Raw genomic sequence first — 22,477 nt, 5'->3', positions numbered from 1 at the left:
ATGATAGTTTGACAGCTTGTTAGACCGGACTCCTCAAGTTGAATAGATCTACAGTGAGTTACCACGTTATAATGGCAGAATTTGATTGACATTGGTGTTGTTGTTATTATACTTGTCTATCATTCGACAAAGCAGATAGCGCTATCATTTTTTTAAAAACCTCCGCAACGTTTTTACCTCCGCAACGTTGCCAGCTAGGTTTTTATCAATGTAGTAACAAAATTAAATAAAATATTTCATATCAATCATGAAAATTCAGATTAGTTCTTCTAAAATATTTTATTATTTTACAAAAAATGATTATTTTAAACAAGTTTTAAGAACAACGCGCTGTTATCGAATTTTTAACTGCTAAGAAAGTGAATCCTAGTGAGATTCATCATCGTTTAAAGGCTGTTTATTGTGACGATACTGTTGATAGGTCTACCGTGAATCGATGGGTTATAAAATTTCGAGATTGCCAACCTGGAAAAGCCTCAATTGTTGTCGAAACACGCAGCGGACGTCCAATCACTGCCACAGACGATAATCATCATAAACTCGTCGAAGACTTGATTCAAAATGACCGGCGAATCACTCAACAGCGTAGCGCAAACCAAGTTGGAATATCGCAAAAGTGTTAGAGGCAGCCTGGCGCCAATAATCTTGCAACATGACAACGCTCGGCCACACACTTTGCGTGCAACTGAAGAGGCTCTGAGAAACCTGAAGTTTGAACCGATTCCCCACCCTCCATATTCTCCCGACCTTGCGCCTTGTGATTTTATTTTTTTCCTCTACTCAAGAGAGACCTGAAGGGAAAACATTACAGCTCGGACAGTGAAGTGAAGGCAGCTGTCGCGTCGTGGGTTCGAGAAAAGTCGAAAGAATTTTTCAGTGACGGAATAAAAAAACTTGTAACACGTTGGGAGAAATGTGTAATGCTTAACGGTGACTATGTAGAAAAATAAATACATGATTTTGAAGTTAAAGGTTTGTACTTTAATTTATTTTTTACCGAATCTTGCTATTTGCTTTTGTTTGCCTTCTACAAGCATATGTGCATTACTTATCAGCCTACCCTCGTAGTTTGACATTTTGTGAGAGACCAGACTCCGTGAGTCAAATAGATGTTAGCCAGCTACCTTCTCTGCTACACTCTACCTTTAGCGCTCCAATATGTTTTGACCCTGAGGGCCAGACCATATAAGGCGTTTTTTCAGGAATTGTTTTCAGAGTCGGCAGGGCAAGAAGCTCTCCGATTGGCTGATTTGGTTGGCGCCTGCATAAACTACATCAATAAGGGTTGTCATGGTGGCAAAGTGGATCACCGATCTGTTGCTTCCACACATTTTTTGTATGAATGAATAAATAAATTATGTTTTTGTCATAGTCATTCAATTTCAGCTGTTTTACATCCATGAAATCAAGCCGGTAAACAGCTGATTGTAGAACAAATTAACATATGATTCTTATTACAGCATACTATACTGTAATAAAATCATACGTTTTCTTTACAGTCGAGTATGTTTCCTACTTCCAAATTTGGAACAGCAAAACTGCCGCCTTTTAGCGCTCTAGGTGGATGTTTTGTCAACTACAATCAAGAAATTCCTGATTCGAAACTTGTAAACTAGGTTATGTTTATAGAATGCATGTAGTAATGTCAGCACAAGCAGGTAATGTTTTCTGATTCTCAATTATTTTTTTCTAGATTATAATGACAAAAAATAGTGTAAGTTACTTGGACGTGAATGTCTTTTGCAGTGCTCGAATGAAATTCTAGTCTCGGCTAACGTCTCGACTAGAAACATCATTCTCGCCTGCAAAACGGCCCTTCCCGTCCTTGTGACTTAAGATACTATTACAGTTGTGTTGTGAGTGATGTTGTGGTACTTTTCCATAATGAAAACACAAATTTAAATTTGTGTTTTCAAATAAATTCTGGATATAGTGAGGTGTTTACCTAGGGTTTCACTGGCAGCAAACATGAGGACGTGAAGAGGCGTGAGATTGCTGCGTGACGTGCAGTTGGGATTAGCGCCATGTTTCAGCAGAATGCGCACGCAGTTCAGGTAGCACACCTGACAACAACAAATTCAATAGTTCACATCAAATTTGTTTCAATCCTCAAATGCTCAATCAACATTCTATTGAAATCTGAATACATTTATTATGCAGATGGAAATAAATTGGAAATTGCATTTGTTTAAATGTTAATTAATAAATAATTATTATTAAACGGAAATTCCAATAAGTTTTCGGGGTGATTTACAGCATTTAATTGGGATTTTCGTTTAGTAATAATTATTTACCTTGCAAAACAACAAGAATAGTATATTTGAACTACTTAGTGTTAGAATTATTATGTAATAACATGACTTGTCTTATACTCCATGACTGGAGTCTTTAGGACGTAATCTTAAAAAAAAAAACCACAAATTGAAGTCAGATTCATTTGAGCTGCAGGAGTTCATAATGGGTTGGATGGATTCCCACTTAAGAAAAAGCATAATATTATTAGAATAATGTAATTATGGAAGTTAATTAGATAGATTTCATTGATATTCAGATAAACAAAATAGTATAATTGATAGGATAGGCCGTTTTTGCACTTACCGACGATTGTCGGTCGGCACTTATAGTCCGAATATACTTGGCTTGGGCCAAGCCTGTTGTTCCTTCCTAATCATATTTATATGATTTGTGATTCTGTTCACGAATAAATAAATAAATAAATAAAATATCCTCCCTCCAATTGGCTTATTCTCACCAACAGTGAGAATATCTATTCTGTTCATCTGAATATCAATGAAATCTATCTAGTTAACTTTCATAATTACATTATTTTATCAATTAAATTTCTTAAGTTTGCATATTTTATTTAAATAGTAAAGGTAACCAACTGATAAGTGAGAAGCTTAAATCACGAGAGCTCTGACACCGGACCGGAGCTATGACAGCCAGCCAGGTCATTCAGTATACATTTATCTGAAAGGCTCTCATTAGATATCATCAAGTGCCTATTTTGATCAAGTCTCACAGATTTTTTTTTGCAGGCTGATACACAGTCAGCTACATCGTTGCACACTCAAGTAAACGTGGTTTAGCGTTAAACGCTGAGTTTTGGACACTTCAAATACGTCATTTGTAGTCTCTTATCATCCAGGAACAATACCCTAAAATATTCGACACTACTTCTGAAAAATCCTGCATAAGAATATCTTGCTAGTCAGATAGTTCAGACTATTGAATACAACGCCAATCCTTTACTGTATTTGTTAGAAGTCCTCACCTTCATAGTGTGCGTGAATAGATGCAGGAGATCATGGTGCAGGTTGATGAGAGGCACCAGGCAGACCATGAGGGGCACACTGCCGTCTCTGCCCACCACATTGGGGTTGCCGCCCTCCTGCAGCAACATGTTGAGCAACTCGTATCGGAATTCCCAGTCGCGAACATGCCGCAGCACACAGGCCAGTGCACTGTTGCCGGCTCTGTTGATCGAGGGCCGGGCGCCGTTTTGCAACAGGTACCGCACCTACAACCGACGACAAAACTTTATGAAATTCAAGTGGGGTTCGTGCATCGAATTAGAATTTACTAATATATTAGATTATTTCAATTTTACATGCATTGTACAATAATACAATATTGGCACAAGTCATATACATTGAGCCCGTTCTGGGAACATGGAATGTGGTGAATTGTCCGATTCACGATTTACCATGTAAAATGTTCCGCGTCCCATGGGAAGAATTTTGACAGATTCTGTACCAGTAACCAGTTTCAGTTCCAAATTCCTGCCCCACAGTCGAAGCCTGGTAAATTGTGACAGTTCAAGCTTTCATAGCTCTCATTGGTCGATTGAATTGTAGCCTGCATGCTTCCCTGCGCTTGCGCTGATAGCTTGTTTGTTTACCATAGAATACATAACAAAAAAAATGATGTTTGATAACCATTCGTTGAATGTTTTTTTCTCTATAAAAAAATTGAGAGTAATTAAGTGAAAGAAATGCACACTTTTCTAGACGGTAATTTTGTGAAACAGCCTTTGTTGATTTACGCAGCTAGTAAACGACACATTTTGTTGTAAATCAACTTCATAAGTGCACGCCAAGAGCTTGAACCAACGATTTTGAAATGGTGTTTATTGAATCAATTTATTTATTGAATCAATGAGAATTACACAACTTACAGAAAAGTACCACAGGCTTATAAGCCCAAAACGGTTCCAATTCTAATTTATACAACAGTCCAAATGTAGCTAGGTTATGTGTCACTTAACATTCATTCTTCAATAAATTACACACTCAATTTAAAATTCAGAACACACAAAATTTTTTCCTTAATTGAAAAAAATAAATTAAATTGAATTAAATCAATCAACCATGTGTTCCATGGAAACATTTTCCCTTAGTCACGTGATTGAACAATTTACCACTGGAATTAGAACAATTTACCACTGTTTCGTGGAGTGATCCGTGGTCTAGTGGATAGAGTGCTTGCGTAGCAGTATAGAGATCCCGGGTTCAAACCCTCTCATTACCAAACGTTTTTTAACCAGATCACTCCCGTGTTATCGGATGGGCATGTTAAACCGTAGGAAGAGGAGAAGGTGGAGAAGTTGGGAGACGAGGAGGAGAAGGTGGAGGAAGAGGTGGAGGAGGAGGTGGAGAAGTAGGAAGAGAAGGAGGAGGAAGTGGAGAAGCAAGAGGAGGATGTGGAGGAGAAGGAAGAGGTGGAGGAGTAGGAAGAGGAAGAGGAGGTGGAGGATTGATTGATTGATTGATTGATTGAGTACTTTATTTATGTAGATTACAATATATACTGTCTTATACACTTATATACAATAGCTTACAATACAGCAAAGTTATAGATGAATTTACATTATATAGACTAAGAAAATAATTGTTGAACTGTATATATGAAAAAGCAATTTGTAATATAATAACTATAGATAATAATTATATTGTTATGCATCTACATAAATTGGCGGAGGTTTGGACATATCAATGGAGAAAGAAGAGGAGAAGGTGGAGAAGTGGGAAGAGGAGGAGGAGGTAGAGGAGAAGGAAGAGGAGGAGGTGGAGAAGTAGGAAGAGGAGTAGGGGATGGGAAGAAGTAGATGGTGGAAGAGAAGGTGGTGGAGGCAGAAGAGGAAGTTAGATTAGGAGTAGGACGAGGAAAAGGAGAAGGTGCACAAAATTGAAGGAGGAAGAGGAGGAGGATTGAGTTGGATCAGAAGGAAGCAGAAGAAGAATAGGAAGAGGAATAGCAGAAAGAAGTCGAGGAAATATGTACAATTATATTAATTGAAGTTCTTTTCTTTTTATCCATCATGATACTGTTTCCCTAAAGCTGCGTACACATATTCGCGCTTCCAACCAGCACCGAGCACGCTCCTCCCTCGTACCGCCCTCGTACCACCATCGAACCACAGTCGCACCCATCATGAACGTTATGGAAGATGTTAGATCTTCTCGCGTTCCCCGGTCGAACCACTGTTGCTCGCCGGTCGATCATCAATCGCTCTGCTGGAGTGACGTTCGGTTGCGGAGCAGAGCGAAAGTCTGTACGCACCTTGATAATTGCATTGTAAAAACATGTTGTTAATAAATTTCAATTTCAATATGTAATGACTGACCAGATGCATGACATCCCATTTGTTCCAGGGCGGATTGTCCGAGTCGTAACCGAGACGGGCCTCCTCGAGTGCGTAGCGCACAATGAGCGAGTGGAGCGGGGTGTTGCCTAGTGAGTCGGCCTGGTTGATCATGTCGCGGAGGCCGTGATCCAGAAGCAGTTTACATGTGGCCAGTGTGTCTTCGGCCGATTTGCGGCCTTGCAAAAACACCAGGTGTAGCACTGTCATCTGCTGGGTGGCTGTGCTCACCTTCGTCTCGGCGCCGTGTCTGTATCAAAAATGTGTGCAACTGTATCAAAAATGTGGGCAACTGTATCAAATATGTGTCATATATTTTGTAAATATATTGTCAAATATCAACTGTGTCAAATATGGCACAAGGCCGTAGTGCATTCGTGTGATGTTAGCAAAGGTAGGGCTCCTACACCAATAAAAATTCGTTGATTTAAGCTGGTCTATATCAACTAGTATTTTTATTGGTGTAGGAGCCCTACCTGTGCTGATGTCACACGAATGCACTACGGCTTTGTTTACGGAGGTAGTGCATAAAGCAGGAACACCAAATTCAGCACTATAATCTGCTGGGTGGCCGTAATCTGTAATCTGCTGGGTGGCCGTAATCTGTAATCTGCTCGGTGGCCGTAATCTGTAATCTGCTGGGTGGCCGTAATCTGTAATCTGCTGGGTGGCGCCGTGTCTGTTTCAAACAGGTATGCAACTGTATAAAAAATGGATGCTACTGTATCGAAAATGTATGCAACAGTATCAAACAGTATGATTTTAATCAATCAATTATTTCATTGAATTCAAGATACACAAGAGAAATTTATTTACTTTGTATTGATGGTATCTATTCAATTGGAATTTGGTGTGTATTCTTATTTCTATTCTGTATGTAACAAATAACCTAATTCTTTTTTGGATAATTTTATTTATCAAAATTTGGGAGAAAGACAGTTTTGGGCTATGCCTGTTGTCTTCTCCCAACCATATTTTATTATAATAATGATTTGTGATTTTCAATGGAATAAATAGATGAACAAAAAAATAAAATGTTATACTCTTTATTCTCTGTTCTAAATAAGTAAATTTTTCATGTCTTTTAATAAAAATGTAATGATGGTATGTGTCTTACAAGACCCAGTAATTTGATAGTGATTTGTGATAAATAATCAATCAATAGAAGCGAAAATAGAGCCCATCTTTTGGAAATTTTACCATTTATAAAATTTGGAAGTAGAGCAGTTTTGGGCTAGTTCTATTGCTCCCGCCCAGCAATATCTATAGATTATGGTTTTCGATTGTATTGAGGAATGGATAAATAAATATTGGTGAAAATGTTGACACAAACCACTCACTCAATGAACAGATCAAGGAAGCGTATTGGCTTGAGTTAACAGTCAAATTTGGAGCATAAACGACCTATACCATGGGATGTAATTCTTATGCAATCTTTTTTCTCTGACTGTACTCACTCAATCAACAGCTCAAGGAATCGTATCAGCTTTAGTTGACAGTCAAATTTGGAACATAAACGCCCTATACAATGGCATATCTTCTAAAGCTATATTTTCTAAATGCTTTACTCACTCAATCAACAGCTCGAAAAAGTGAATTGGTTTGGGTTAACAGTGGAATTTGGAACATAAACGACCTATATCATCTTCGTATGCAATCTTTTCTATATGACTGTACTCACTCAATCAACAGCTCAAGGAATCGTATCAGCTTGAGTTTAACAGTCAAATTTGGAGCATAAACGAACTATACCATGGGATATCATCCTAAGCTATATTTTCTCTATGCTTATACCATAGAGAAACAATAGCGTAAGTAGATATCCCATGGTATAGGGAATTTATGTCACAACTTTTACTGTTATCTCAAGCCGATTACTGTCCATTACTGTCAATTTTTACTGTTTTGTTGGGGTGATAGTGTATGAACGGCACAATTTGAGAGACTACCAGCGTCACACAGCTGCATAGGAAAGAACTACGTGAACTATCGGCTTGAGATAACAGTAAAAGTTGCGACATAAACGCCCTATACCATGGGATATCTACTTATGCTATCGTTTCTCTATGCTTTACTCACTCAATCAACAGCTCGAGGAATCGTATCGGCTTGAGCACGGCCTGGTGAATGGGATAGTACTCATCATAGCAGCGGTTGATCTCATCAGGTCTCACAGCCACCAGATACTTGCAACACTGGTAGGCGCCCCGCTCACAGGCAGCATGCAACAACAGGTGACCTCTCTGTTTGCCACCCCCCATGGCCCCCATGCCTCCCACCCCCCCAAGCCAGCGCACCAGCCAGCTGCCGCCCCCCATGCCGCCCCGCAGGTCCCCTGCCCCACCGTCACATCCGTCCAAGCCGCCTCTCGCTAGCAGCTGTTCCAACACCACCACCTAAAATCAAAGTCATTTATTACAGAGTGTTCTGAAAAAAGGTGCCCATAAGTCAGGGCGAACTTATTTTTATTAGAAGAAAAACGTTCTAATTAACATAGGTCCGAAAATTCAAATTCAAATTTATTTATTCCACACTCATAAATACATATACATAAATCAAACAAAGCTCAACATGACAATACAATCCAACCAAAGTGTAATAATAATAAACGGTAAGTGAAAAAACCACTGGCATAAGATGACTCTTGTTCGCCAGTGGGAGTAGGAGATGAAAATTATAATACGCTTAACCTGATTTAAATTGATTTAGCACAGAAGCAAATATTTATACAGAATAGTAAATTATGAAACGAAGAAACGAAACAAAATTCACAACAAAAAAATTCTCTCTAGTATCTTTATATACTATATTAAATGCTTGGTTACCAAGTTATAAAGAGTGAAAGATTTCGTCTGAATTTCAGTTCCCCTGCTGAAATGAAGCCTTACGGGTTTTTAATCATCTAAACCGGAGTGATCCGAATAAATCAACTAAGCAATATTATTACCATCATAATATTGTATTAATCATAATATTATTGTATTAATATGGTATTTAATTTAGATCTCTAATAAAAATTGAGATCTCTCTTTATAATTTAGATATAACGCATATTGTTATGATAACTCGAGCTTACGCACAGGCTTTTGTTGCTTATGTGAGCTCTTTCCTATCCGATAAAAGAATTTTATACAAGAATAAAATTGTGATAGCTCAAGAGTTTTATTGTTTAGTATAGTTCTATATTTTGTTGTTTGATTTTAGTAAGTATATTATATCGTTTCTTGAATTGTATAAACTTTATTGCTTAAGATTCTATGTAACTGTTTTGAATTGTATTCAGAAGGAAAAAATAAATTGAATTGAATTGAATTGAATTATTTGTTGGCTGTTAATTAAGATGTACAATTAAGCGTACTTTATGTAAAATGAACTGAAAAATTGAATAAAACCGTTTCCAGACCTGTAGCTGCAGTAATTTTTGAGATGTGACGAAATACACGAAACTTGGTCCCGAAAAACATGTTCCTTTAAGGTTTGAAGCAGATTTACTATGTTAAATGTACAATAAATACAAAATATTTTTTACTGAGCTTGTAGAAAATTTGATTTCGAAGAGAAAGATGTAAAATAAGTCTATAATAGACAAACGCAACCTTTAAAAAAAATCCCTAATTTCAAACAAAACGCATGAAAAATAGACGATGTCTGTTAAGCTCTCTTTTCATGCGTTTTGTATGTAATTACGATTATGTTTTTTTAAAAGTTGCGTTTGTTTATTATAGACTTATTTTACATCTTTCTCTTCGAAATTAAATTTTCTACAAGTTGAGTGAAAAAATATTTTGTGCTTACTGTACATTTAACATAGTAAATCTGCTTCAAACCTTAAAGGAACATGTTTTTTGGGACCAAGTTTAGCGTATTTCGTCACATATCTTGAAAATTACTATAGCTACAGGTCCTACATATCGTTCCCACTAACTCTCTACCAAATCTAAAGATTTCTAAAGTGGAAGATGATGAAGAAGAGGAAGAAGGGTCACTCGTTCAAGGATTTTATAAAGGTGACAAAGCAACGCAATTGGATGGTAACTTTTGGCATCATTGATGTCTTTTCCAGGCTTCAGCACAGCCACCACATTGGGTAATGTATTAATTGAAGGGTTTTAGCTTCAGCAGATGTTTCCAATAATACACCATTCTGATGGAATTCCGCATCTATATATAAAAGCGAAATGGCACTCACTCACTGACTCGCAGAACTAAAAATCTACCGGACCAAAAACGTTCAAATTTGGTAGGTATGTTCGTTCAGTTGGCCCTTTAGAGGCAGGCGCACTAAGAACGGATTTTGAAAAATTTCCAAAGATACGCCCAAAATCTGCGTTTTTCCAGCGTTTTCTCAGCTTTATCGAGAATAAATGAACAGAAATTGTTCAAATTTAGTACAGAAGCTCAGCTAAGGTGTAATAATGTTGTGTTTGAAGGAATTTGACATGATGCCAAAGATACGCCCAAAATTAGCGTTTTTCTCAGCTTTTCTGCGTTTTCTCACCTTTTTCAACAATTAATGGAAATATATTAAAAAAAATTCAGTACACAGTTTTAGTTGAGGTGAAAGAATTTTGTTCGCCAAAAATACGCCGATATAGTAACAGGTGTTTTTACCAGCGTTTTTGGCGAGCGAAGCGAGCCCGCTGATCTCATTTTTGGACGATCCTGTCGGGGGTCCGGGGGGCAGAGCCCCTGGCCAGACGGATATGGCGAGCGAAGCGAGCCTGACGGCTAGTAGATTAATACAGAACTTATGTTTTCTCTGTGGTTTCATTAATTATGCAAACTTCGGAAGAGGCCCATTTTAAAAACATTTAGAAATCCCTTAAAGAAGATAACGTTTTTCAACGGCTAATAGTAAGGTATTCATTTTTTAAACATGCCTAACCTTCAACAGGGGTCTGCTTTAAAAGCATGTAGAAATCGTATAATAAACATGAAAATTGTTCAAAAGCTAATAATAGATATCAACAGTAGTACACACCTGATCACCATCAATAGCATAGCATATTGCGCTCTGCAGTTTATCACTAGACCTATCCGCCATCATATCATCATGCACATCTGAAACAATACAATCTGCATTACTTGAATGAAACTTACACTTGAATAATTCAGTTCGATTACCTCTAATCATCTTGCAACATCGAGTAATTTCTACTTTTCAAACAATAGAAAACAGATGAATAACATCAACCATTATTATTGCAAACAGATAAATCAACAATAATTACTAGTAGTTCTGTGGACAGTAGACCTCGCGCAGTTATAAACCGCAGCCTCATCTTATACTATCCATCAGAGTAAATCCTGTCTGTATGTCGTGACGGCGAGATATCGGTGTGAAAACGGCTAATGGCTGTTCGGGTTGGTGTATCAAAAATGCTAACATCAAAAGCTAATCTCATTCAAGACATACTGGCAACAGGACAGCCCGAGTTCAAAGCAGAGAAAGTTCGAGAGACAATACTATGTTTTGACGAAGTCCATGTATTCATGTGAGTATTTTATGACCAATAAAATTCTATTCTGTTATTTTAGTTATTAATAGCATGCGTTATTGCACGCAATTAAAATTGCATTCAATGAGGCATGCAATAAATAGTCTACACAGCTGCTGATTTTTCACCAAGTTACATTGAGATATTGAATTGCATGCATTTTATAATCCACTCGACAGCTGATTTATGATGAATAATTCTATAGTATGATTTTTACTCTAATATTGGCGTATGAAGGAGGCTCCTTTTTTCTTTTACAGAAGGCCAAAGTCATCCGTCTTTTTGTATGTTCTACAATAGCTTTAGAAAGAATTGATGAATCAGCTTCAAATTTTGAACACGTATTCTTCGAACCTTTTTACAGGTCAAGTTCGTTGGGCAACAAGCATGACCACCTTCAAAGATTACAATACAAAAGTTCACGAGCGAGTTTTCAAACAAGGGGGTCACTAGTTAAAAATGGGTTCACTTGATTAATATACTATAGGTAGGCTATATCAGTATTTCTAGTACATAAGTCACAACAAAGCTGTTATTCTTCTATCATTATAATTTGTAATTTTCCAGTGGTCTATTAATTGTTGGCGCTATCTGCTTTGTGGAATGATAGACAAGGATAGCAACCCCAATGTTAATCAAATACTACCATTATAACGTGGATCTCACTATAGAACAAGAACAACCACAACATGATACAGTACCAACACAATATGATACAGTATCATCTCAACTTGATACACAACACTATGATTTGATACATTCACTATCTGCTTTGTGGAATGATAGACAAGGATAGCAACACCAATATCAATCAAAATACTGGCATTATAACGTGGACCTCACTATAGTTGCTAGAATAGCTCAGCTATTCAGTTTATGCAGCTATAAATAACTGCTATTAATCGTGTTTATGAAGTAGTTACGCACAATGTTTGCCGCGTTCCTCACAGTTCTGGTTGTGGGGCCCAGGCCAACACATCCTCGCCTCCACGTCCACCCGGGCGCCATGCTTCAGAAGCAGTTCCACACAATCTGGATACCTGCAACATTATCGTCCCAAATAGTTATCATCTATCTTTAATATAATTAAGAAAAAAACTGGCTTATATACGTACGAGATAGGAAATTCACGAATGACGCATCATCACGTCTTAACTACTCAACTGATTAACTTGAAATTTTGCATATAGATTCTTAACAGGCAAGTAGTCGCACGGACTTGCAGAATGTCAGTGATCGCGCGTGAGCATTTTGCTCACACTCACCCTTATGGCTCGCTAGACTTATAAACAGTTGGTTTTGACAATGCTTTTTAAATATGTATTAATTTCAAATCTTTCCCAACGTGTTTCATGTTATTATATACTATTTAATAGTATATAATAGCATAATACATGGAGGGGATTCCAAAAATACATACTGAAAATTTATTGTTAGAATTTATCATTTGTATGGGATTAAATAATCTACTCATGAATGGAATGAATATACCTTCTTTATTTGACTCATTTTACGACATCTAGATAGAATAAGAAGATAATGAAAGTTTAAATCAGAAGATGGAATATGAAATAGGAAGATAATACCTATATAATGAAATTATTCAACGTTCATTCTGTCATCCTCAAACTGTTCAAGGTTCTCTAGAGGACAGTCACAGCGAGGATTACATGAGCTGCCAACCTTGGAAAACGAAGATTCCCAAAACTACATACAAAAGTTACAATTGTGCGGCAATTTGCCGCGGGCGCGACTACTCGCGTGTGTTAATCTACCGAGGATGGTTGGTTATGGACCACTTTTTTTGTTTTAACTGAAATTCCGTTAACATAGTATCAGTTTAAACTCTTTCGTAAGTTTAAACTACCAAAGCAGGAAGTTTAAACCAAATAATTTGGATTGACTTGACATCTACAAAGATTTGATACGAAAACAGATTATACTGATGAACTAATCATTTCAATTTCTGGGACGAAGAAAACATTTTCAAACGTTTTCGCTTGAATAAAGCACATGTTAGTATTGGATCCAATAAAATACCCAAAATAAAATAAGAAAACTTAGAACAGTGCTCTTCCAGCAGAAGACATGTTTTTAATAATACTGGGATATTTTGCTTTTGAAAGTTCTTCAATATCACTTTTCTAATCTTACCTTCTAAAAAATATAGACCTATTATGTAAGTTGAAAAGTAATAGTTATTTGTGCAACTAGTGCGCAAAGTGACAGTTTGCTGCACCGAAAGAAACGTTTACGCCCGAGCCGTAGGCGAGGGCGGAATGGTTTCTTGAGTGCAGCAGAGGAGCTTTGCGCACGTATTTCACATTAAGTTTTTCCTACAGTTACCATTGAATATGAAAAGTGGGTAATTATGGGTGAAATTGCCTGAAATCCATAAAATGTTTTTCTGTGTAATTTTATTATTGATAAAAACCTTAATCCTAAAATCCTAAAGTCCTCGTTGTCCTTGGTTATAATATATAATTAATAATTTGCTCGTTGTGCTTCGTTGCACCTCTGCTCACTATAGCAGCCACAGCAGTCACTGTTACCAACTTCATTTTGATTTTGCTGCACTGTTGCTCCATATAACCTACTAAGTATTTTGCGTTGCCATGTTGCAAATCTGGAGTGCAGAAAAATTTTTCCCGCACTAGAGCGGAAAAGTGATTCTTTGCGTTCTGTAATCAGTGCAGCAATGGCCACTTTTCAACGTAACTGTAGGAAAAATGTATTTCATCATTTGAGAAATTCTTCGATAGCAATTTCTCTTCCATTAACATCCAACATACAGCTCTGTGGATCTTGAACAACAAATGAATAGCAATATAACCTCAATGTACTGCTTGGTTGTAAACAAATAACAAAATCCCTAAAATCACTTCACTTATATGTGCTACTTTATTCAAATTAATGAAAACAATATAAAGAAGTTTATAATAACATTTTTAGTTTTTAATAAAACGGTACGACAAGTTTTTATATTGTTTTTATTAAAAAATTCCCTGTACAATTCAGCCTTCTTGATATTGTAAACGATGTCATTAAACTAGTTTAACTTTAAGGGCCGTTTGCACAGTGTAAGTTTAAGCTAAAGCTTAAACCAAATCTGCATTTTTTTGGTTTAAACTAAAATTCCGTTTTCACAGTATCAGTTTAAACTCTGGGAAAGTTTAAACCTCCAAATCAGGAGGTTTAAACCAAATAATTTGGATCAACTTGAATTCTGTAAAGATTTGATGGGGAAACAGCACCTGCTGATAGTAAATCATTTTTCGACGGTTGTTTTTAATGCTTCTGTAGACGATCATTATTAATTTAGGTTATAGTGAATCATTATTCGAATGTAAAAATAATTATAATGGAGGAATTGATAGAAGTTTTTAATGCGATTTATAAAGATGACTGCGAAGAAATTTTAAAACTGAAAAAAATTCGGCAAAAACGAATGATTTTAATTTCTGGGATGATAGAGAATTTTCTTAACGGTTTTCTTGAATAGAGCAACTGCCAATCCAGTATCTGATTAAATAAACCACTTGATACAAAAAAGACCATTTTTGACAGTGGTCTTTGATTAGGAAACATGTTTTTAATAAAACATAACTGAGATATTTTGCTTTCGAGAGATTTCTAATAAACGAGGAAGACCGTAGTAGATTTAAGCGTAACACAATCGCTTTTTTAAAAACATTCTAAAATATATTTTTTGGTGCCTATTAAATATAAGTTTGTATCTAATAGTAATATAGCATTTCGCCATTTTTGATCGCTTTTCACTTTTATTACCGTACAGCTTACAGCTCTGTGGATTTTGAACTAGGAAATAGTAGCTACATAATCTCAATTTACTGATGGTTTGTAAACAAATAACAAATTTCCTGTAAAAATCAGCCTTCCTGATATTATAAACGGTGTCATTCTATTACCAACTTAACGCTAAACTAGTTTAACTTAAACTGGATTAGTAGATGCACTGAGAAAACCGATTCAAGTTTCAACTTTCAGATTAACATAAACTCGATTAACTTGATCGAGTTTAGCGATCTATACTGTGCAAACGGCCCTTACTGGATTAGTAGATGCACTGAGAAACCCGATTCAAGTTTAAACTTTCAGATTAACTAAATCGAGTTTAGCAATCTATACTGTGCAAACGGCTCTTAAAGAAATGACAAGCTGTTTCCATCACTTTCAACAACTTTGTTCAAGTCATCATGACCTAACTAATAATTGAAAAGCATTGTTACCCTTTGAGGCAAGCAATGTGGAGCGGAAAGGAGCAGGCACCACGATTCAGGTCGACATTCCTGGCCAAAATCCACCGCACCAGATCCACATTGTTGATGCCCACACACTTCTGCAGCAGGTTGTAGCCCTCCTCGTTCTGCACCATAAGAATGTTCTCACTCTAAACACAAAACAATAAACACACAGAACAATGTTAAACTAGCAACCGAAGTGATCCGTGGTCTAGTGGATAGAGTGCTTGCGTAGCAGCCTATAGATCTCAAGTTCAAAATCTGCTCATAACCGAAAGTTTTTGAACAGGTCACTCCCGTGTTATCGGATGGGCACGTTAAATTGTCGGTCCCGACTGAAGTATGACAGTTGTAAGACCCATTGACGACTGAAATCATATATTCAGACTAGCTGGAACTTCTGTCAGGAACTCCCCACCAATAAAAGCCATACATAATTAATTATAGTATAGAAGTACTCGACATAAACAAAGTGGATAGATGATAATGAACACTTGTTTGAATCAATAATATTTCTACTTCTATACAAGTCAAGGTCTATAAATACAGGTCATGACACAATCCCGTGATGCATTGCATTATCGCCATTTTGTGGGGTTCTAGTTCACCAATTTTCAAATGTATCAGCTGTTATCATTATAGATTGAACCAAAGACCTTAAAGAGATATAGACCCACAATGCCTATGCCTTCCCAAAGATAGCTCTTACTTGAAATAAAATTGAAGGCCGCCATTGGGGTATTTTAGCACGAGATATTATATCTATATATTCGTAATATTATAGATTACAAAGGCATTGGTATATAATAATCTTATAGGTTGCCTCCTCAATGTCCTATTTCAATTCCAAGTACGACACTAGCGCTGCATGTGAGTCTATGCACCTTTAATGTCATTGGATTGAACAACGTGATGTGTTAATTTGTTATATTTTTCAAGGAATATTGCTTGGCTTTGAATTGTAAAATAAATTCTTCCCACAGAATAATAATATTCAGATTCAACTAGGAATTGAATTGTTGATTTTTAGATTGGGAACTTCAAACTCTTTTTGAGGTTAGCCTTATGAATCATACCAAGTTACAAGAATTAGAAAAATTTTTAATGATAAAAAAATGACTTATTGAACCATTTATTATTAAAAAATCTAAAACCTGAATTTACATATTATCTGAACCAGAATATTTTTTTTAAAAAACATAATGCATGATTTTGTTATGAGCAGATTGGAATATTTCAAATGTACCGCCATAAAGATCCCACATAATGGCCGCTCCATAAGGAACACGAGTGTCATGATCTGTATTTTTATAGACCTTGATACAAGTCGTTTAGTGAGGAGTACTTAACATACACAAAGTAGATAAATGATAGAGGCCCTCAGTCCTTGGGGTAGTTTCCGAGACTTAAATTATTATCTTCACCTCTTCAACAAGTTAGATAAGATTGTGTTAAGTAGTCTAATGCTCATATATAAAGTGGTGCAGAGGAAACATATGTTTTTCGAACCGCGAGTACTCGGTGACGGTAGATAGTATTGCCCTTGAACGAATGTTGGCAGACGGCCCATACTATACCGTTTCAGTCGCTATGAAGCGTTGGAACGTACAACATCGTGTGTTCGCTGTCGAGCAGTTTTTTTTCAGAAACAATGAATATGTAGTCACAGTGCAACGCCGGTTTCCGAGCTCGAGATCTATAGGTTCTGGACTTACAGAGTCCAGGACTTAGATAAGCCCTTGGGTCTAAATCGACTTTCTGAGTCACGATTTTATCTTCTAAACTGAGGGGTCTATTAAGTTCTTGACTTATTTGAGTCCAGGACTTTAACGCCGTAAACAAGAGGGAAATTCACAATATTTTGCTGTTGTATTGTTGGCATTATAGCAAAACGAAAACAGCTGATTGCAGCAGGATAATTCAAATGAGCATGATCTCCAAATTATTTTGTAAAAATAAAAATACGTTTCGATTTCTTTGTAGGCCTATTCAAAGCAAAACCTAACTTTTGAAAGATTAATGAATAAACATTTCATTTTACGTTATGCTAATATTGATCATTATTCCTAACCATTGATTTTGGAATAAAAATCTCATTAGGCTATTGAGTTACGTATTTGTTTTGAAAAAAAAATGGAATAATAATTCATTATTGTAATATTATTAATATGTTGAATATGACATTGATTAATAACATTCAGATTGGAATATAAATTCCAAGGCATATCCTAGTATTAGTTTTCTTGAACATTTTTAGGTTATGTCACAGACGTGAAATAAGGTTAGTTTTTTACGCATAATTCTAAATACAATTTTATTCCAAAATAAACTTGCAAACTATAAATTATGAATTTAGATGGACTAATCCAAATAATTTAGGTATTCCATGACTTTTATCTACTCCAAAACAATAACTCAATTGTGTTTGCTCAGTTAAGTCTAGAACTTGAATTTAATCCCTACCCCAGTCGAGGGTTTAAAATCACGCTGTTTTAAGTCCTGGACTTAACGATTTTTGATAAATCCTTGACTCGGAAAGAGGCGAGAATCTAATTCAAGTCCTGGACTTATAAGCCCTTCACTCAGAAGGCGAAATTATAAACTCAACGGTCTAACGTGATCTCTAAACTCCAGAGTCTATTCAAGTCCTCGACTACGTTAACGCTTTGACTCGGAAAGCCAATTTTCTGACTCCAGAGTTTAAAGCCAGTTAAAGTCTAGAACTTAGCTAAATCCCGAGCTCGGAAACCGGCCCTTAGAATTGGACGTCGAGGTGCAGTACAGTATCGAAATACTGTACTCCGATGGGTTGCAGCGTTTAGAAGTACTGGTCCTGTAATGAAAAACATACCACCTGGTCTTCCCCGTTCAGTTCGCACTCCAAAGAATGTAGCCCGCGTCAGAACGGCAGTTGTTACTAGTCCTAGACGATCGACTAGACGAAATGATCTCAGGACTAGACGACACTGACTCGGTCTAAATTTTCGGTAGTACGAACTGGAAGGGGAAGACCAGGTGGTACCTTTTTCATCACAGAACCAGTATGAACGCTTATAAACGCTGCAACCATCGGAGTACAGTATTTCGATCAGGTACTGCACCTCGACGTCCAACAGTATTTAGGTCATGTCAGAGGCAGTGACATTGATCAGGTGCGACCTGAAAACTCTGATAACAGACCTGAGCCAGCCCAGGTCACTCTAAATAATTATTATTATTCTTTCTTCAGCACTACAGCCCAATATGAGCTTTGGCCGCCTCCACTACAGCTCTCCACACTTCTCGATCCTCTATTAATTGTCTCCCCATCCTCTATATCCCATTTTTTGGAGATCGTCTCTCACTTCATCTTCCCATCTTATTTATTTATTTATTTACTCATCACATTGTGTAGAAATACTTAACATTAGGAAAGGCACAACAGGCTCATGCCCAAAACTGTCCCATTTCCAATTTATATTATTCTGTCCAAATCAAAATGTTGGTTATGTTACTTTCACTTTTCAAAATACAATTTACACTCTTCAATACTCAGATAAACGAGCAAATTTTGAATCAAATAGATACTATTAGAGTCTGAAATCAGAAAATCTAGAACAGTAACTTAATAATTATTTAAAAAGTCTAAATTTTGAATGAAACTAGAAATTTTTGAGCTAAAAACTTCACACTTTACAGAAAACTACAGCTCTAGAAAACTGTCAGAGTATTCTCGGCCTTCCTATCTTTCTTCTTGAATGTAGCCTCTCCTTGAATATTATTTTAGGCATTCTGTTTTCGTTCATTCTACAGATATGTCCAAACCATCTAAGCCGCTGTGCCTTTATAAATTTTACAATATTTCGGCCTTTTATCAATGCCTCGAGCTCTGAATTAGTTCTTCTCCTCCACTCCTCTCCTTCTTTAACTGGACCATAAATCTTTCTTAGGATTTTCCTTTCAAAAACGCCTAAATGGTTTTTGTCTTCTTTTGTTAACGTCCAAGATTCACAGCCGTACGTTACAACAGATCGTATTAGGCTCTCATATATTTTAAGTTTCGTGTTTCTACATATAAGCCTGTTCTTCAAAAGTTTCATGTTACTGAAGTATGCTCTATTTCCAGCCAATACTCTTTGCTTTATGCTGTAACCCATCTTGTTCTCGTTATTTAGTTCAACCCCCAAGTAGCTGAAGTTCCTTACACCTTGAAAGATTTTATTTCCAATTCGGAGGTTTTGTGGAACTCTTCTTGCTTGACTACTTGATATTTTCATATACCTCGTTTTTCTTCCATTCACTATCAAGCCAATCTTATTCGCCTCTCTTTCTAGCAACAAATACGTTTCCTGTAGGACATCTTTCCTTCTTGCAATTATTGCTACATCGTCCGCATATGCACATACCTGATACATTCCTATATTATTATTATTATAAATCATAATTGTAATGTCTGACCTTGGGAATGGAGGACAGTATGCCATCGAGGCGTTGGACGGTGACCTTGGGGTTGGCGCGCAGAGCCTCGGTGACAGTGGTGAGCTTGGCACGTGTCTGGTCCGAGGGGGGCCGCCCCCTGCCGCCGCCCCCGCTCCCCACCCCCGCCACCGACTGGAACAGGTGGCTCACCCAACCGCCTCCCATGGCGACGACACTGCCCCCTTCCTCTGCTCCACCTTCTACTGCACAAACACAACACGAATTCACATTTCATTCACAATTATAAGCAAAAAAATAATAAGATTACACGACTCAACAAGATCAAACATAATACGTTAACAATTATTGATTACCTAATAAATATTATACAATAATATTGTAGACGATAAACATCGAATTTATGTTATATTTAGACTAATATATGGATTATGAACAAATCAAATAGTTTATTGCATAAAAAATGCATGGTGCAAATATTCTTTTAAAATAACAACAAAATAATGATTCACTGAATCTGAATAATAAATAATACTACTTACTGTTTCGTACTTTTTTCATCTTTCAAAAATATTCTTATATTGTAAATAATTAATTAAGATAATTAATATTAATCTTGCACTTTTACAGCAGTACTCATGGTTTTCTTGTTTGATGGACGCGTTTCGTGGCACTATCTTTAGTTTTACTCACTTTCGTGAGTAATATCCTCAGCGTACAAGGAGTAGCTAGTTACTGTACTAGGTACAGTACTATACTAGATACTAGGTACGCGTCCGTCAAACAAGAAAACCGTGAGTACTGCTTTAAAAGTGCGAGATTGATATTAATTATTTTATATTAATTATTTACAAGATATTAATATCAACAGTTCAAGTAGGATGAAGACAAAAGAGGAAAAAATATTCTCTTTGCAATAACCATGAATATTTTTGCAAGATGAAAGAATAATACCCAACAGCAATTAGTAGCCTATTTATTATACTGACTCAGCTCAACATCTTTGCCGTGAGAGATAGAATGAATGGGAACAGACGTGGCTGGTTGGAGCATGTTAATAGGACGAGTGATGACCGGATCCCCAAACAGGCTCTATTGTATCAGCCACTTGGAAGAAGAGATCGGGGACGTCCCAGGAAGACAAGGGTTGATTTTAGAGGCACAGAGGTTCGGAAGAGGCAGTAATACCTAAACCCGTAAAAGGAAGAAGAAGAAATACTACCGGTACTTTTCTTAGAGTACAATACCATAGAGAAAATATATACGGTATAAATAGAAATAAAAATCTCAGTACCCTTTTTTGAATCATATTATCACAAGTGATATCACTTGAAAATAGCATGAATGTTGAGATAAAATAATTCAAAAAAGGTTACTTAGATTTTTTTTCTATTTATATTACAAGTAGCCCTAAACAGAAAAGAGACAATAAAATATACAGCATAAGAAGATATACCATGGTATGGGTACTTTATGCTTCAAACTCAAGCCGATTACTGTTGACTACTGTCTATTATTACTGTTTTGGCCGAGTAAGAATGTTAGAACCGCACAGTATGAGAGACTACCAGCGTCGCATACCTTCACGAAAAAGAAGTAAGACCTACTAGGACTATCAGCTTGAGTTAACATTGAAAATGTGAATATTATCGCCCTATACCATGGGATATCTTCTTGTACGATCTTTTCTCTATGACAATACTCTACGTCTGCAAGTAGGAAACTTTCTCACAACAAAGGTTAGAGTCAAAACATAGTGAAGTGACTAAGGAAGAGAGTAGCAGAGAATGAAAAAAGATTTAATGAATATATCTCGTGGCTGGAGCTCAAGGCTTCTTTTTCCAGTCACGCAAAAAACTATCGTAATTTAATGATTATTTTATTTGTAAAAATATTTCTTGTATTCGACAACAAATTAATTATTCATATTCAAAAGTGTCAGAGCTTAGTGAAGCGGAAAATGAAGCTCAACTGGACCAGCCACATCCAGCAAGTGACTAAGAGACTGTCCCGAATCTGTTTCCTTTTGCTCAAACTAGGGGGGACATGTGACGGAGACATATCTGTCATGGTATATCATGCACTTTTCCACTGCCATATCTCCTACGTTCTACGCATGTGGGGCCACATAGCCAAGGTTCGTGACATACTAAAGCTGCAAAAACGGGCCGCCAGGATCATTAATGGAAGCGAACATCTTGCTCATTGCGAGCCCATTTTTTAGTGGAAGCGAACATCTTGCTCATTGCGAACCCATTTTTTAGTGAAAGCGAACATCTTGCTCATTGCGAGCCCATTTTTGCTAGGCTGGGTATTCTAACTATAATTAGCCACTTCCTCATGTACGTCAAGAAGAATCAACAAAATTTGTTGACTGTGCATCACCACAACACTAGGCATTGAGAGCTGTTTGACGTCCCCAGGGTGCGCCTCCAGAGATAGCGGGAATGCCATAGAAGTTCAGCACTATGCTACTTCAACAGGCTGCCTGCAGGTGTAAAGCAGTTGGACATCAGCGTGTTCAAGAGAGTTGTGACCAGTTTCCTGAGAACCAGGGCTTATCACGATGTCCAGGAATATGTGACCTGTCTCAAATGTCATCAGGCTAGAGTGCCATTATGTTAAAGAACAAGGCCTCGTATGATAAATATTTTTCG

At 36.8% G+C, this 22,477-nt stretch overlaps 1 protein-coding gene across 1 annotated transcript in view; it reads right to left on the bottom strand.

Annotated features, from left to right (window-relative positions):
* The window catches only part of LOC111049778 (ankyrin-1), a 30,788-nt gene that overhangs the window by 6,410 nt on the left and 1,901 nt on the right, over positions 1-22,477 (bottom strand). The window contains exons 2-9 of the mRNA XM_039438435.1: positions 19,842-20,065; positions 15,393-15,553; positions 12,070-12,182; positions 10,626-10,705; positions 7,724-8,040; positions 5,627-5,894; positions 3,275-3,520; positions 1,946-2,063 (exon numbers count right to left, since the gene is read on the bottom strand). Of these exons, the coding sequence (XP_039294369.1) occupies positions 1,946-2,063; positions 3,275-3,520; positions 5,627-5,894; positions 7,724-8,040; positions 10,626-10,705; positions 12,070-12,182; positions 15,393-15,553; positions 19,842-20,027 (1,489 nt within the window). The 5' untranslated portion in view covers positions 20,028-20,065. The remainder of the gene's footprint in view (positions 1-1,945; positions 2,064-3,274; positions 3,521-5,626; positions 5,895-7,723; positions 8,041-10,625; positions 10,706-12,069; positions 12,183-15,392; positions 15,554-19,841; positions 20,066-22,477) is intronic.

Source organism: Nilaparvata lugens, chromosome 11, assembly GCF_014356525.2.
Source record: "Nilaparvata lugens isolate BPH chromosome 11, ASM1435652v1, whole genome shotgun sequence".
Lineage (NCBI taxonomy): Eukaryota > Metazoa > Arthropoda > Insecta > Hemiptera > Delphacidae > Nilaparvata > Nilaparvata lugens.
Note: the sequence above shows the minus strand (reverse complement) of the source record. Positions and strands in the feature narration are given on the sequence as shown.